This window comes from Rhododendron vialii, chromosome 4a (assembly GCF_030253575.1).
Source record: "Rhododendron vialii isolate Sample 1 chromosome 4a, ASM3025357v1".
In the NCBI taxonomy this organism is placed as follows: domain Eukaryota; kingdom Viridiplantae; phylum Streptophyta; class Magnoliopsida; order Ericales; family Ericaceae; genus Rhododendron; species Rhododendron vialii.
In genome coordinates, this window is record NC_080560.1 from 2,398,217 (window position 1) to 2,415,539 (window position 17,323).

Genomic DNA, 17,323 nt, shown 5'->3' on the forward strand with positions numbered 1-17,323 from the left:
GATTATGGAATAAAATTTTGTGTGACGACATCAATAATTTTTCAAGCAAAATAATATTAACAAAACAAAACTTATATTTTTGTTTTAAAAAAAAATCGGATCTTTACAACAATCAACGAAGGATTGAGAACCGTTGAGAGCTTGAACAATTTGAAGTGCATCCCACTCTACGATAATCCGAGAACAACTCCAACTCAAAGTAATAGTAAGAGCGAACCTGCGTGTTATTTTAAAATGACAGGCAATGTAAAATAGACCACGTGTCATTTTAGATTGCTTATAGTTTTCAATTTATAAAGTTTTATGTAATTCTGAAAATATTGTCTAATAAAATTAATTAAATTCTATCAAATAAGATTTTGACATTCAAATAAAAAGAGGAGTGTATGCAATTGAAAATGACACGCTATGCAAAAAATGTACTAGAATAACATTTTTGGACGGTGGGAGATATTCATTTGGTCCGGTCCGTGATACTTCATTTTTGTCGGTAGAAGTTCGGTGGACCCGAACCCGACTCGGATTGAGGGATGGTACTGTGCACATCCGAACCGCCTGTCTCGGCAATCGATGGTCGAATTGTTGAGACGGTTGGACGGTTGAGATTACACACAACACCAAGCAATCCGAACCATTGATCACTGAGACGGATTATTCGGACGCACACAGCACCATCCTCCGATCCGGGTAGGGGTCGGGTCCTCTCTCACCGTTTGTTACGGGGGCAAATTGGTCATGGAAGTCGGTCAGAGAGACCGCGTACCAAGTCTGGTCAAACTAGTCAAAAGTCAAAACTCACGAGATAAGTAAAAAAATTCCTATCACGTTTCAGCGCGTGAACCAGCGCATAAAAGTACTACTACTACTCTCTCTCTCTCTCTCTCTCTCTCTCTCTCTCTAAATAAAGCTCGAAAGAAACAGCGAAGAATTTTCTCACGCTGTAGCTCGATTTGGTGGGCGGGAGAACCAGCCAGTTAAAATTCAACGTCATCGCTGCCGTCTAAGTCCACCACCACCGCACGAGGGTCAAACCGTCAAACCCAGTTGCCGTTACCTTTCCGTTACTCTCTCTCTCTCTCTCTCTCAACCCAGTTGCCGTTACCTTTCCGTTACTCTCTCTCTCTCTCTCTCTCTCTCTCTATAAATACGCGCATCTACCTGCTCGGAGTAAGCTGATTTTTGTTTCACCCTCCTCAGTTCTCACCCCACCAGAGCCGTCTGTACCCAACTACTGATTTCCTCTCTCTACAGCTTCAGGTACGGATCGATAACTTCTCTTCGTTCCTGTCTCGAGTTTCGTATTTGCGTTGTTTAAGTTTACTTACTCCTCGTTGCGTTTCAGTTTTTGATTTTTTTTTTTTTTGAAACTGATTTCAGTTTCTGATTGTTAGCGTGAGTTTTAGGGTTTGGTTGGAAGAGTTTTCTTTTGATTCGTCTTGTTTGGTCGGTGAGAAGAATTGGGTCCGTGTTTTTCGTTTCGTTTTGCTTCTGTTGAAAAATTCAAAGACTATTATCCAGATTCCACCGGATTGACAGACTCTTTGGGTCCTCGGGAAAGAAAAGAAAAGAGAATTGCGTTTTGTTTGGGTAACAAAATGGCGTGCGAATAAATAGCTGAGAAAGGATGAGAAACGAAGAAAAAAGATTATTTTTTGGTGGTTCATTTTCGTTTCTCACTTGGTGAGATTTGGTAACAAACTCCAATCCTTTCTTTTTCTCTTATGAATATGGGGGGGTCTTTTTTCTTCGGTTTGGGGTGGAGCTCAACAATGATAGTTATTAGCCCATAAACCTTGTCCTTTGAGAATGTGACGAGTTGGTGATTATTGGTCACATAACTCTACAAGCAGATTTTCCTTGTTGGGTTTATGTTTCATACTTTCATGGTTTTTGGTTGAATGATTTGAGCTAATTAGTTGGGTTAATTTTTGTTGCCTTTCCTTGTGGGTTTAGGCGTTAGATGCTATTGTGTTCAGCGTCATAAATTTAAAATGAGGTGTGCAAACCATAGAGGATAATAAAATCGATAATTTTCTTGTGGGAGACATAAATAGTTTGTTACTTACAAATTACAATTACTAATTATCCTGTATTTGTTCATGATTTCCACCTTTTTGGAGTTTTCTTCCTCTCTTTCTGGAAGAGTTTCCATGCCTCGTTGAGTACTACTACTTATTTCATTTCGCTGAGTTCATAATGGGGAATCCCTGCAAGAAAGGATTCTTGCATGTAGTTTAATTCAACACAAGTTTTTCAAGCTTGCTTGCTCTCTGTTATTGTCTTTTTTATACTAAAACCTGAGGTAAAGAGAGTTTTTTTTTTTTTTTTTGAATTTGATATCCTTTATTTCCATTGGAAACTTGATTATTTGAGCAAAAGATCCTTGGGAGGCTTAGTTGAACCAAACCAATAGTCCTGTGAAGTTGGGTAGAGATTTCAGTTTTCTCTTGGTCTTATGAAATGACCAGATTACAATCCTTATAAATTTTTAGCAGTGTGATATAGTATTATTGACCGTCAAACGGCATCATTGAGCAGAATGCTAGTTTCAAACACTGTGAGATGGTTTATGTTTTAGATTTCTAATATTAGATCTTCGCATATTGCTCTCATTGAAACATCTAGTTTGTTTGTCAAATTAGTTCTATTGGAAATATTATGCTTCAAGTAAGTTGGTTGGCTTTTATATAAGTGTCTAAATTTGATAAAGCAATTGTCATTTTGAAGACATGGAAATATTCCCTTAGGAGCAGATACTTCTTGTGCCAAGTCAATCGTAGCTTCCACGTGATGAAGCACATGTACATATAATTGTGTATGATTCCTTTAATTTACCGCATAGAAATAAGCAGAATTTGGATGAAAAGAATGTGGAAAGAAATTCATATATAGAGGGTGGTGCCGTGGTGGAACATTTAAAAGGCAAGCCATAGACCAGACGAATATGCTTTCTATCGTATTTTTGTATGAGAGGGATTAGGTTTTTTATCACATTATTATTTGTATGATGCCTGAATCTTGTATTTTTGTTTCATATTCAATGCTCGTTTCACTTCCTGAGTGTTAATGATTTTAAAGGTTCATCCTGTCTATTGTTGACTTCATATTGTACTGTGCATTGTGTGATGCCGGAATCTTGTATTTTTGTTTCATATTCAATGCTCGTTTCACTTCCTGAGTGTTAATGATTTTCAAGGTTCATCCTGTCTATTGTTGACTTCATATTGTACCGTGCATCATTTGTCAAAAGATAGAAGCATTTGTGCGGCAATGGATTGTTTCGCTTTCGCCCCTATGTGTACTTTGTGACATACAGACTGAAACTTTGATAGCCACAACTCTCTTGTGTATTTCACCACAAATATTGACTTGGCTGTTTTTCTGTGTGTCCGAGGGGTACTCATGAACTTTTAGCAAAAAAGTCAAATATTAAGAGTTTGTTTTACTTGGCTGTTTTTCTGTGTGGTCCGAGGGGTACTGAACTTTTAGCAAAAAGTCAAATATTAAGAGTTTGTTTTAAACGAGTGACATGACAAAGGAACAAACGATCATTATTGCAGGTTGACGTTGTTGTTTAAAGACCAAGAAGTTTTCCAAGCGGAAGATAGTGGAGCTTGCTGCCAATACTTATCTGTACTGAGACGCCTGGGAAAATTCATTTCCTGGATCGGTAATTGCTTTTCAAAATTACTATTTCATCAAACTGCTGATGCAAAGTTTTTAGCATGGACTCACGTCACTCTTTTGGATACGGTGTGACTGGTGCAAAGTTATCCTACTCTTCTTATCCCGCAGTTCTACCTATACCTGATAGTTTATTCGAGTCCTTGAAGTTCGATTCATTGGATCCATATAGCTCATCTTTCTCAACTCTTTCTGAGCCGCTTACCCCGTTGAGCAACATTCAGGACCAACACAGCTCCACAGATAATCCCTCAGTGGGGAGCCTTTCTTGTAGCTCTCCACTTGAAACTACCAGCTATTTCCAGCAGTTAAGCCCTTCTTCCCTGGAGTGCTATCAAAATCTTCCACTGTTACGTTTTGAGGGAGATTCATTTTTCCAGACTGCAAATGTTGGTCAGAATATAAAGTACACACTGCAGGAATTAGAGACGGCCCTGATGGAAAATGACGAAGAGGAAGAAGTGTCAGCAACACCATATCCTTCTTTCGGGGGAAATAATCGGCCAAAAACAGCTGGTCAGAGGTCTATGGCATGGAACCAGGAACTCCAGGTTTCAAATACGACCATATCTCAACCGTCCCATTCTTATGACAAGTCAGCTGGGAGGTTTCAAACTGAGATGCATTACGAAGCCATGGAAGAGACTTCTTTGCTGGGAAAACCACCAGATAATCTGAAGCAGTTGCTGATTGCATGCGCTGAAGCTCTATCTGAAAACAAATTGGAAGATTTCGAAAAATTGATTGAAAAGGCTCGGAGTGCTGTATCGGTCAGCGGAGAGCCAATCCAGCGTCTTGGTGCTTATATGATAGAAGGGTTGGTAGCAAGGAAAGAGTTATCAGGCTCTTACATATACCGGTCTCTCAAGTGCAGGGAGCAGCCAGAGGGAAAGGACTTGCTTTCCTACATGCACATCCTTTACGAAATCTGCCCTTACTTGAAATTCGGTTATATGGCTGCGAATGGGGCAATTGCGGAGGCATGCAAGAATGAAGACTGCATCCACATCATAGACTACCAGATATGTCAGGGAACCCAGTGGATGACTCTCTTACAAGCACTCGCTGCAAGACCCAGTGGTCCCCCTCGCGTGCGGATCACTGGGATTGATGACCCAGCTTCTCAATATGCGCGTGGAAGTGGTTTAGAAGCAGTTGGAAGGCATCTGGAAGCAATTTCCGAGAAATTCAACATCCCGGTGGAGTTTCATCCGCTGCCGGTTTTTGCTTCAGAAGTTACGAGGGAAATGCTTAGAATAAGGCCAGGGGAGGCGGTGGTTGTCAATTTTCCTCTTCAGCTCCACCACACCCCCGATGAGAGCGTCGACGTGACAAACCCTAGAGATGGGCTTCTCAGAATGGTGAAGTCGCTGTCTCCCAAGGTTGTCACTCTGGTGGAGCAAGAATCAAACACCAACACGGCTCCCTTTGTATCTAGGTTCATTGAGGCACTCGATTACTACTCGGCGATGTTCGAGTCCATAGACGTAGCCCTTCCGCGGGATAAGAAAGAGCGGATTAACGCAGAGATGCACTGTCTGGCTAGGGATATCGTGAATGTTGTTGCTTGCGAAGGGAGGGAGAGGGTGGAGCGTCACGAGCTGTTGGGAAAGTGGAAGTCAAGGTTTACGATGGCGGGGTTCCGGCAGTTTCCTCTGAGCTCTTACGTGAACTCTGCGATTGGGGGGTTGTTGAAGGGTTACTGCGAACATTATACACTTGTGGAAAAGGATGGGGCTATGCTGTTGGGGTGGAAGGACAGGAACCTGGTCTCTGTTTCTGCTTGGTGTTGAGCATGAAGGGGGAGAAATGTAGTCATAGAGAATGACCTAGTTTTGTAGTCTGCACTGGCATGCCAGGGGATAAGCTAGGCTAGGCTGAACGTATATGGGAACCGAAATGTGGTACTTTCTCTTGCGGGTACATGGCACCGACCATGTTTGCTCTTTCCGGGCCTGTACAATTAGTGTTGTATAATGTGTCACATCAGATGGTATCTAAATGTAGGTCACGTTTGCAATAATATACTGGTTGACATCCCTCTTACTTCTTGCTGAGTTGTGTGTGTATGAAGAAGGTTTGTTCTGATTTATACGGACCTGCCATCATCCTTGTGAATTGATAAAGTACATTGAAGATTGGCTCTGTTAAGAGTTAAGGTTCCTCATTTGAGATTGATAATTTGAGTATATCTTTAAAGCTCTTTGACAAACTGGCGCGGCTCATTTGTTTTTGTGTATTCTAATACGTGCTAAAAGTTCACACTGAAATAACCACTTTTTAGCAAAATAAGTTATACTTAACTTATTTTGCTAAAAAGTGGTTGTTTTCCAAGATACTTGGGTAAATTTTTTATTATTTTTTATTTTTTCGATTCCTCTTATCGAGACAAATCAATAATTCACAAAAGTTTGGCACAAAATTAACAAATGCGAAAAAAATTCAAACAAGGACAAAACTAACTTAATTTCTTATAAGTTTAGGAGAACTCATCCGCTCAAATTTTGCGTTAACTTTGAAGGATAAATGAGTTGAGCTTTTAGTGATTTTAAAAAGTTAAAAACTTCGTCATTCATTTTGAACACTAAAAAAGAATTCGACGTGATGGGCTTTCAAATGCAATTTTGTACAACGCGGCCTTCCAAAAATATAACCATGCAAGTGAGTATTATGTTACATAACAAATGAATCACGTTAATTACACATTATACATTTATAGTCAGCCGCCAAAATCGACTTAAAAATGGAATATGCGTTATGTCTTTTTCATTTTCAAAGGTCAGGACCTCATGTCCAATTTAGACCTCGTTCTGCTTAATTTTTAACACTTTTTGTCTTTAGTAGAATTTTTTTTTTGGATTTGTCAGTTTTGTGTTAAACTTTTGTAGATTATTGTCGAGAAGAATCGTAAAAGTTTTTTTTACTTTTATCCAAACATTTTGCAAAATAACCACTTTTTCAGAAAAAAAAAATGGTTATTTTCCAAAATATTTGGATAAAAGTATTTTTAAAAATTTTTCCTATTCTCATCAAATCAATAAAATGAGACGCAAAATTCACAAACGCGAAAAAAAAAATCAAATAAAGACAAAATAAAAAAAGACTTAAAAGTCCTGGGTGGAACACCACCTCGGTGGCATAAAAATTGAAAAAATTACTGTGCGTGATATCCATAAGCATATACTCCACTGTACTACCAAAAGTTTGGAATCAAGTAGTAAAATCCGAATTCGTTTTCAGGAATCCATTTTTTTGGACCCACAAAACAAAACCAAGGATCACCGTCCACGTGTCCCAGTAGTCCTACCACAAGTCACGCTTCCACCCAAATATAGCCCATCAAAACCAACAAACTGACTAAAGTATATCCAGTACAAAATTCCCTCCCCCACACCTTCTCTGCCAATTTGCCAAACCTCTTTGTCTCTCTCTCTCTCTCTAACTCTAGTCCAGAAAAATAGAGGATGGATCTCGCCGATGGGAACCTCCGGTCACCGCTCCTCCCTCAGCCGAAAAACACAGGCGCCGGGCCTCAGAAGCTCTGCATCGACGACATGTTGCAGAAGTACTGCGGCGAGTTCGGGCGGTGGCAGTTGAAGCACTTCGTCTTGACGAGCTTGGCGTGGGCCCTGGAGGCCTTCCACACGATGGTAATGATATTCGCGGACCGCGAACCGGGGTGGCGGTGCGTTGGCGGGGGTTGTTCGGCCGGTTCGGGCTGGGGCGTCTGTGGGCTGGAGCCTGGTTCGTGGGAGTGGGTCGGGGGGCTGGGGAGCTCGACGGTGGCGGAGTGGGGGTTGGTTTGTGGGGACAAGTATAAGGTTGGCTTGGTTCAGTCCCTTTTCTTCGGCGGCTGTATGATCGGTGAGTCGCTCGATTCTCTCTCTCTCTCTCATCTGTTTGTGGTAAATATTTATCTTCATGATTACCCATTAGCATCGACCGTAGCGAAAATCGGTACCAGTTCGTAGGTGCTGGGAGGTTCGAGTTACATCGATATCTCTCATAGTAATCTCACTTAACTAACATACTAAAGTCTTTTCGTCTGGTAAAAAAAATTACCCATAAAGTCTTTTCGTCTGGTAAAAAAAAATTACCCATTAGCATGACGATAATATTTGTGAATTAAAAATAAACCAATAAGATAAAAGAAACTGACCAATACAGAAATTGCAATAACTGTTATGAATTGGCCCACCTTATTTGGGTACTATTTATTTATTCACTTTCTTCATAAAAATGCATATAACAATAATTACAAGGAGTGATCCAGAATTTTGTCACGAGTCTTTGGTCTCAAATTCGTCTTTGGACTTGCATGCTAATAATTTTTGTTTTAGAACATACAGAGTATAATATAATTAGTGATACAGAATTTTGCCTCGGTTTTAATTGAGTTTCTAGACCGTTGGAATCGGTACCCACTTTAGATCGACCAATATCGAGTTATAACAAAGGCAGTCAACAATGATACTTCTAAGAAAATGTCATTTACATTTTAAGGTGTCTCTTGTCAATAAAACGAGAAACGTAGCCAATAGGCCTTTGATCCAACGACATTAGGTATGCACTAATGTACAAAAAGAGAAAGTTAGGAATTCAACTCCTCTTTTAATATGTTAATCTAACCATTTTAACAATACTGATTTTCGCCAACAACATAACAAGATGTGGATCGTACACTTAAGAATTTCCGGCCAGTTTTTACCCTTGGCAAAGTATGCGTTAGATGAACATGAACGAGGGTAGAACAGTCATTGGAGAATATAGAAGGAGGGATTCCTCTTATACTTGATCAGCACACCTTATTTAACTCTCAAACTTCTTAAGAAGTCGACATTAGGGTCAAAATTAATGGTGTGATTTTGGATTCAAGCCAAAATTAGCCAATATGTGCAGGGACCACCTCCAAAATAAATACGTACTCCGTGTAAGAAACATTGGTTTTTTTTTTTTTTTATAATTTTCTTTATGGACTTTTTATTTCTCTTTATATACTTTGCTAATTATGTTGAATATCAACATACTAATATAAGAGTGTTTACATTTGCAGATTATCACTCTCTATGTAAAAGACTAAAGAATTTCGTTATCTCGATTACTTGTTCCCCACTTGTCTCTTAGTAGTACTACTATTAAAAAGTAGAGTTTTGTTTTCTTAGTACTCCTTAATAGGAGTATTAATTAAATCTTGTTATTGCTATTTTAATCCTATGGAGAGTTGGTGAAAGGGAATCTATGTGTTAAAAATTCCATCACGCATCTCTATGCACATGACAAATTTTATCGCCCCACTTTAATTGGCCCACACAAGTGCTCTAATCAATCATGACAAATTATTTTTTTACCAAACTATAAGAACAAAAAATGATCATGATAGAGATGGCCTAAATATATCATCTCAAGCTAGCATTCCATATTCTAGGTAGACAACTAGACATCCCACAAAGCTGGATTGTGAATGTTACCACGAAATAACGAATAAAACGACAAAGTGGAGGGCTGACACTAGGCAGTTGCCTAAGACCGATGAACAAGGATAGTGATGAACGTGACAGGTGAGATCATAATATCCATGTGAACATCTTGCGAGGATTTTCATCCGGACCATTTATCTCAAAAATTAATGGTCCGGATGTGTTTGTATTTCTGACCGGTAATAGTTATTTTTACTGATAAAAAATACAAATACATCCGGACCATTGATTGCCGACATGAACAATCAATATCCCATGAAAATTCTCACACGATCCTCACAGGAAAGAATCCTCATAGAGGATCCAGATCCATAAAATCAACCCATTTTCTGTCCGTCTTTGTCCTTTTTTGCAATTGACTCACCGACATTAAAATTAGGAGTGGAGAGGTGAGTAATCATCATCCACGTCTAGATGTGCAAATGAGCCGAGTTGAGTCGAATTTTGTAGTGTTTAAGTTCGGCTTGATTAATATTTACGAGCCTAAAACTCGACCTCGAGTTCCGCTTGTTGAAAAGAACCGACCTTGTTCGAGCCAAGCCTTAGAGTGTTGGCCTCGACTCGATTATTACGCAAACCAAAAACTTATGCTCGAACTCAACTAAATTATTAAACGAGCCGAACCCTTAATAAGTCGACCTTCGAGTTGCTTGCGGACAACGCAGTTCATTTGCAGCACTATCCACTTCTCTCTTGCTATCCTATCCTCTCTTTTTCAACGACCACCGGACCATGGCAGGGAAAATTCATTGGGGGCTCCCTGACACCACACCACACATTTATATACACTTGGCGGCAAAGTATATGAATCTTGTATAAATATGTGATTGTGAAGATGATTATGACACCATATAATGATATCGCAGAGAGTACAGACTAATCACTTGCATGGGTAAGCTTGTAAATTAATAAATCTGTGTGACTCACTGTGAAAATGAATGAGTCGATTAATTTTGTTTTTATTTAATTTTTTGTTTTTATTAATTTTACATCAAATTTAGATAAATTATTCATTCGTCTCAACGAAAGGAATCGAAAAAAGTAAAAATTTATGATTGAATTTTTGCAAAAAAAAAAGTAATCTTTCGATCTTCAACTACCCGGACGGCCTGGCCTTATCTCCAGAGTTCTAGCCCCTTTACGCTTTACCTTTTTCCTTATCTACATGCACGTGACCATTCCCCTTTACATTTTGCTCCACACCCACATCCTAGAATTGGGTTGGTATGATTAGACCCACAAGTCATCATTTGAGGCTCTACATTTGGATCTAAATTATTCTTCTCTCTTCTTTTCTCGACTGGATATTTATTCTTCTTCCAAGGGGCCCGACAAAAAGCTTTAATTTCTAAAATTGTTCCCCAATAAGTTTAACTTTGCGAGAAAAACTTTTTTACGGAGGTTCTATAAAAAAGGTTTTTACGGAGGTGAACAATTTTACTCATTCAAAAGTGTTTTGAACGGTTCAAATTTTAAATAAACTATTTGTGTTTACGCGAATAGTTTATTTAAAATCCAGACCATCAATTATAAGACGAACAGTGAGATGAGACGGCGCGGAAATCTCTTTTACGGAACCTTGAAAAAGGCAACCTCTAACTTTGCTGTTGTGAAATAGGACCGAAAATTCCATGTTGATCTTCTTCTTTTTTCCTTAGCCTGAGATCATAGTTTTCAATGCGATGCGCATTCTGGGTACCATGTTGGTGTCTATCATTGCAATGGTAGAGCGTCTTATTTATGTGAAAAATGGGACACATTTCACCAATACAGCAGTAACAAATCACATGGTGCCCAAAACGTGGTCACCAAAACATTAGTGCCTGCGATTAAATAGTATAAACTTGTGCATCCCTCAATCGGGTCAGGTTCTAGTCATAGGCTCGTGGCAACCTATAGAATTAAGAGCCTTTCTGTACCAAGCCTTCTCTAAATGTGATTACTCAAGTGGTTCTGTTTTGTTTAATTCTCACAATGTGATTCCAATTGACTTGCGTAAATTTTTGGTCACATGTATTTTTCAACGTATTTTTCCCATTTAACTTTCCCTCTAAATCTTTCAAGGCGACTAAGTCCACGATTCTAGTGTTCAGTCTGACCCAATTTTGATTTCAAGGAGGCTCGAGAGATTGAAAAACGTTCATTTTGTAGTACCCGTAACAAAATTCAATTCTATCCCGTAATATCTATTTGAAGCTTACATTTTTGTGATTATTTTGCCTCAAGAACTATTGCATCACAATGGCTACGTTTTTACTTTCAGGTGCTGGTATATTTGGCCATCTCTCAGACTCCTTCCTAGGCCGCAAAGGCTCCCTAACTGTAGTCTGCATCCTGAACGCCGTCTTCGGCATCCTAACTGCACTCGCCCCGGACTACTGGACCTACGCCCTCCTCCGCCTCCTCACCGGCTTCAGCACCGGCGGCGTCGGCCTCTGCGCCTTCGTCCTCGCCACCGAGCCCATCGGCCCCTCCAAACGCGGCGTCGCCGGCATGTCCACCTTCTACTTCTTCTCCACCGGCATCGCCCTCCTCTCCGCCATAGCCTACCTCTTCAAGTCGTGGCGGTCTCTCTACATCGCCACCTCAATTCCCTCCCTCTTCTTCCTCTTCGTCATCGTTCCTTTTGTTTCTGAATCCCCTCGTTGGTTCCTCATACGTGGCAAACCCAATCAAGCTTTGAAAATCATGCGGGAAATCGCCAAGTACAACGGAAGATCCCTCCCCGATAACGTCATGTTAGCTTTAGACGAAGAAACTAAGGAACCCGCAAATGGTCAACAGAAAAAGGGTGAAAATGATGGGAAACAGGCCATTACGGGATCTTTAATAGATGTAGTGCGTTCTCGTTTAATGCGTGTTCGACTTTTCCTCTCGGTTGCTATCAACTTCTTGTGTTCTGTTGTCTACTATGGCCTGAGCCTAAACGTCGTCAATCTCGGAACAAATCTCTACCTAAATGTTTTCCTCAACGCAGTGGCAGAAATGCCGGCGTTCTTACTAACCGCGATTCTGCTCGATAGGTTCGGGAGAAAACCTCTGGCGATCGGGACGTTATGGTTCAGCGGTTTCTTCTGCGTCTTGGGATGCTTAGTGGGAGGGGATGGAGCGTGGAAGGTGGTGAGAATGGTGTTCGGAATTTTGGGGATTTTCGGCATGGCAGGGACTTACAACTTGCTGTTTATCTACACGGTGGAGCTGTTTCCGACGGTGGTCAGAAGCGCCGCGCTTGGGTGCGCGTCACAGGCGGGGCAGATGGGGGCGATATTTACGCCGTTTGTGGTGGTTCTGGGCGGGAGGCTGCCGTTCGCGGTGTTCGGGGTGTGTGGGGTGGTGGGAGGATTGCTGGCGTTTTGTTTGCCGGAGACTTTGAACAAGCCGTTGTACGACACAATGGGTGGGATAGAGGGAGGAGAAAATGCATTTGGGCCTCTGCTAGTTTGATAAAAGACCACTTTTGAGTTCTGATTTTGGCAATCCAAACTGGGAAAATTATTCTCTCAGCTTTTGTGGAAGTATATATGTAAGATTAGTTATGAAATTGGCTATCGTTTGATATACATTTTCATGTTTCCTGTTTTGGGCATAGGGTAGATCATGAATTTTACTTACGCTTGATAGTTATCAAGGCTTGGGGCAATGACTTTGTAACAGAAAAAAGCAAGTCTGTGGAAGAGAATGGGACCTGATATATGTTCAGTCCAGCTGAGATCGGGTGGTTTTCGCACCGCGAAAGTCAGCGTTGTTAGTTGTTATTAGTGATGTTTAAATCGTTGTCAAATTGCATGCGAGTATGTGGTGCTTACTACTCCTATTTGACTACCACTCCATTTTCCCAGCTGAGATCAACAACAATAACTAGACTAATTTAGTCTTCAACCATTGAGGGTATAGACAGAGGAGGACTGGAGACAGACTTAATCTTTGACAATATATGCACGAGTAGTTGCTCTCAGAATACTACTGAAATAATAGCCTCCTATACGTCGAAGAACTGAGGAGCTAAATGGACGTTTTTCTGCGAAAACATGTCCCCAAATGAAATCCAAAAGGCATCAACAAGAGCAGGCGTAAACACCCAAATCAATTTATAAGTTGGGTGCAACCACATGCAAAGTGTAATTTGCAATGTAGTTGTTTTTTTTTTTTTTTGGAAAGTCAGGGGTGTCTGGATCAGCTTACGTATATCTGGACTAATTCGGTTTTCGGTCAATGTAGTTTTTTTTAGGAGAGTCAGGGATTTCTGGATCAGCTGTAACGACCCTGACCCACCCCTGTAGGTCTTAGCCATCACAAAGCGCTGGTGAAACCATCACCAAGGCCATATCTAACATAAAACTTCTCATAATCACATAATAAGAAGGGACAAGAGTGCGTAACCCACGGAAGCTTATCCTATGCAATCTAACAAACGACAACTTACACTTCAAAAGAGCTAAGATCCCCAAACTACACCTCAGAGCTGTGCTTAATAATAAGGTTTAGCAAGCCCCTTACAATGATTACATAATTTAACAAGTAATCAGAATACAACTCCTATCCATGAAATAATCATATGATTTGACCCCACAGCACAAGTGCCACGCCATCAAACTCTTTAATTCCTGAAAGGTGGAGAAAATACATAAGCTAACGCTCATATGAGTAACCAATATATAATTTACATGCTCTCCATGGACAATGCAAAATAATTTGATAGTATTTCAAAACAAAGAACTCAAATCCATACGCCAAATATAATGCACATTCTGCTATTCAAAAGCTACCAGGCGTCCCCGGTAGTGGATAAGCCAGACGTCTACGCATTATCCCAAAACACAAACCAACCTCAAACACCCTTGCTAGCCATTAAGCTGTCCCCTAGTAAGACCGGACGTTGGGAATGCCATTAAATAGATTCACAAATATTTAACAAATAGGTCTAACTTTCATTGTTATTTCATGGAGTACACAATTTATAAAATTTGCTCAAATAAACTAGCTAAGAAAAATAAGTTCAAAACCATGTAATTTAGGTATTAAATCACTCACCTTAATCCGAGCTTTCACACAAGTCCCCTATAGTAAGCAAGTAATACAAAAAAAATATGTTAGGCATCAATAGTCATTCAAAACTCTAAGATAAACTTCCTTATTAATTGTCCCGTATTTTACTAACAAAATTCTAGGGTCAAGGTATGAGGTTAGGTTAGATTCAATAGCTTAAAAGTAATGTAATCGCTAGTTCCGATGGCAAGACCATAGTCATTAAAAACTAGACTTCAAGAGCTTCAAAACGGCAGGTCATAGGTTAAAAAAGGAGTTCGGACAACATAGCTATTACCCATTTAAGTTGGACTTTTAGCTTCAGAAAGACAGAGTTGCAGATTCTGCAGTTCTACCAACTTCAACTCAAAAACTAATTTTGCCCATGAAGCTTTAAGGCACAATCTTTACATATTTTGAAAAGCCTATGTGTCTAGTTTCAAAATCAAGAAACGATGCACGATTTCGACGCTCGTGCTAAAAGATACGGCTGTTTTCCCAACGTGTGACAGTGCTGACTGCACAGTGACGAATTTGAGTGCAACTAGGTCCTGGAATTTTGTAGCCCATTGTACTTCATATTATTTTCTGAAACTTTTATTTAATATAGTAGACTCATAAACAAACGTTCAGTAAAAATATCAGAAATTCGCAAACTTCCTAAGTGCCTGTAATAATTTTGTGAAAGATAGATATGTATCAAGTTTAAAAATTCCAGAGTTCCATCCAAATTTCATGAACAAGAGTTCCATAACCTAGACTGAAAGACCCCAAAATTAAACTAGTAAATCATGGATTTAAGCTTGTAGAATATGAAATCTAAGATGAAGGATTACTATACTTATCAAGTAGGGCTTCAATTCATCTCAATCAGGACCTCTCCTAGGTTTTCCCGTCTTCTTCTTCTTCTTCTCTCTCTCTCGACAAAAGGCAAGCGGTCTGTGTCGACAAAAAGCTAGCGGTGGAGATAACGATGGAAAGAACGACGGAGAGAATAACATGTAGAATCCCCTTTCGTTTTATCGGACCTTAGGAAAAATTATCACATGTGGTGCTCTGATGTGGGGTCATGTGTTCCTAAGCCTTTTAGCAAATAAAATTAAGTCTAAAACTCACGCGTTTAGCTAAAACGCAACACGTATACCAATTATAAAATAATTAAGGATTAAGGATATTACATCAGCTTACGCGTATCTCGACTAATACTGTTTCCGGTCAATGAAATTGTCAAAAGTATACTCTAGTCATCCACAATAAATGTGTCTAAAGTACACGTATATGTACATAGATGGATACGTACATGTTCATTATTAATTATCAAAAAATAAATAAATACATGTTCATTATTCTATACTCATCCCCAAGCTTGTTTGATTCATGTGGTCATAATTATATTCTCCAATAATTCCATGAAAAATTCATTCCCTAATTACGTATCTATAAAGAGCCAAAACAAATTACTCCCTCTGTCCCTATTTAATTGTCTACTATGATTTTGCGTGCATTTTCAACGGTTTATATCTCTCGATGTATATTATGTTTTATATTTTTAAAATTATTGTCTTATAGAAAAAATTGAGATCCATCAAACAATATCAATATTGCATATTTTTTTTGTAATATATGTTGAGAGATATAAGCTGCTGAAAATGCACTCAAAATCGTAATGGACAATTAAATAGGAACGAAGAGAGTAATTAATTTGAATACGAAAACGCGATGAGTACTTATTCCGTGGGTTATTATTTACTCCCACAAAAGAAAACAATTGGCTACTCTAATTTACTAACAGTTTCAAAATTCCAAGTTTGAACAATTAAAAAGTCTCTGTTTTTTTGATAAATAAAGTATCGACTCAAATTTGAAAGAAATATCAATTGTGAAACACTCTCGCCATTGGCTTCACAATAATCTAATCTAGAGTCAAAAACTTTGTAACCTTCACTTTATTAAAAGCAATAGATCTAAGATGTATATTTCTCCTACAAGTGAAGCCAATGATCATTTAGGTACAGATAATACATATATATAACTAGCGGTTACTCTTGCCTAAAGGCACATCGAAACGTAATACAATATCAACTTAGATAAATTATTCGTTCAACCTGCCAAATGCAATATGCACATATCTTCAGTTACCAATTTGAGACGTTTTCCTATTCATAAACGGCAACATTTAAAGGGGATATATTGCATAATGAACTGTGCTATACGCACAGATTTTCGCAAACAGACAGCACGTACAAATGAACTTTTGTTTTGGGTCCCACAAAGATGATCGGAACCGCCATTTTGTTCAAAACATCTTGTTTAAGGTCACCGTAAAAAATCAACTCATTTGGATATCAGTAAGGGGGTTTACAAAACATCCAACTTTGCTTCAAAAAATAGCTTGTTTTTTGAAGCAAAGTTGGGTGTTTCGTAAACCCCCTTACCGATATCCAAATGAACTGATTTTTAAAGGGACCTTAAACAATATGTTTTGAACAAAATGAGCGGCTCCGATCATCTTTGCGAGACCCAAAACGGGTCCAAAGTTCATCTGTACGCACTGTCTATTTTAAAAAATCTGTGTCGGTAGCAGTTTTGATTGCATAATAGAGGGAGGAGAAAGAGGGGTAGATTTTTAAGAGAATATGCTACTTAGCTATATCATTTGAAAAAGAAATGATTTGACGAATACCACTTCTACGCAAAAATGTGATCCAACGGCCTTGAATGTTGCTTTGTTTGTATGCCTGTACATAATCTGCTCTGTTTTATGCCATAGATTTTCACCATCTAACGCCTCCCGAAGTCCACCATCTAAAACACATGTTATCAAAACTAAAACTTAAAACCAAATACCACGTACCATTTTTTCCCCCCTTGAATGGACAATATATATCATCTGCTAATAATGCATAAGTGGGAGATTAATCTAAAACTAGATTTGGATGGATTGCAATTAAACTTGCACTTAAATAAGACAACAACAAAGTATAAATCTGCATATTAATTCACATGCATCCCAGCGGCATACAAATATTTTAAACTCGTAATTACAAGAAGAGAAAAAAAATTTCATTATTATCAAAAAATAAATAAATAAATAATTTCATTATTTTAAAGTACACGTATATGTACATAGATGGATA

General features: G+C 39.0%; 2 protein-coding genes and 1 long non-coding RNA gene across 3 annotated transcripts; 2 read left to right on the top strand and 1 right to left on the bottom strand.

Moving 5' to 3' along the window:
* The first annotated feature begins 930 nt into the window (after window positions 1-930).
* On the top strand, window positions 931-5,730 carry LOC131321592 (scarecrow-like protein 21). The gene is made up of 2 exons (XM_058352472.1): window positions 931-1,257; window positions 3,561-5,730. Exon 2 carries the CDS (start codon window positions 3,726-3,728, stop codon window positions 5,475-5,477), a length of 1,752 nt encoding a protein of 583 aa, XP_058208455.1. The 5' UTR covers window positions 931-1,257; window positions 3,561-3,725; the 3' UTR covers window positions 5,478-5,730.
* Window positions 5,731-7,048: 1,318 nt separating this feature from the next.
* LOC131321594 (organic cation/carnitine transporter 4) lies at window positions 7,049-12,741 on the top strand. Its single transcript, XM_058352475.1, has 2 exons — window positions 7,049-7,548; window positions 11,425-12,741. Exons 1-2 carry the CDS (start codon window positions 7,149-7,151, stop codon window positions 12,603-12,605), a joined length of 1,581 nt encoding a protein of 526 aa, XP_058208458.1. The 5' UTR covers window positions 7,049-7,148; the 3' UTR covers window positions 12,606-12,741.
* A 748-nt stretch (window positions 12,742-13,489) lies between these two features.
* Window positions 13,490-14,186, bottom strand: LOC131321604 (uncharacterized). Its single transcript, XR_009198587.1, has 2 exons — window positions 13,928-14,186; window positions 13,490-13,765 (listed from the first exon to the last, which is right to left on the bottom strand). It is a non-coding gene; the product is annotated as an uncharacterized LOC131321604 (long non-coding RNA).
* Between the last annotated feature and the right edge of the window lie 3,137 nt (window positions 14,187-17,323).

Excerpts from the sequence above, each read along its gene's own strand:
- LOC131321592 (XM_058352472.1), top strand. The coding sequence starts at position 3,726 with ATGGACTCACGTCACTCTTTTGGATACGGTGTGACTGGTGCAAAGTTA.
- LOC131321594 (XM_058352475.1), top strand. The coding sequence starts at position 7,149 with ATGGATCTCGCCGATGGGAACCTCCGGTCACCGCTCCTCCCTCAGCCG. Across the intron at positions 7,549-11,424 it reads CTTCGGCGGCTGTATGATCG|GTGCTGGTATATTTGGCCAT; the intron begins GTGAGTCGCTCG and ends TTTTACTTTCAG.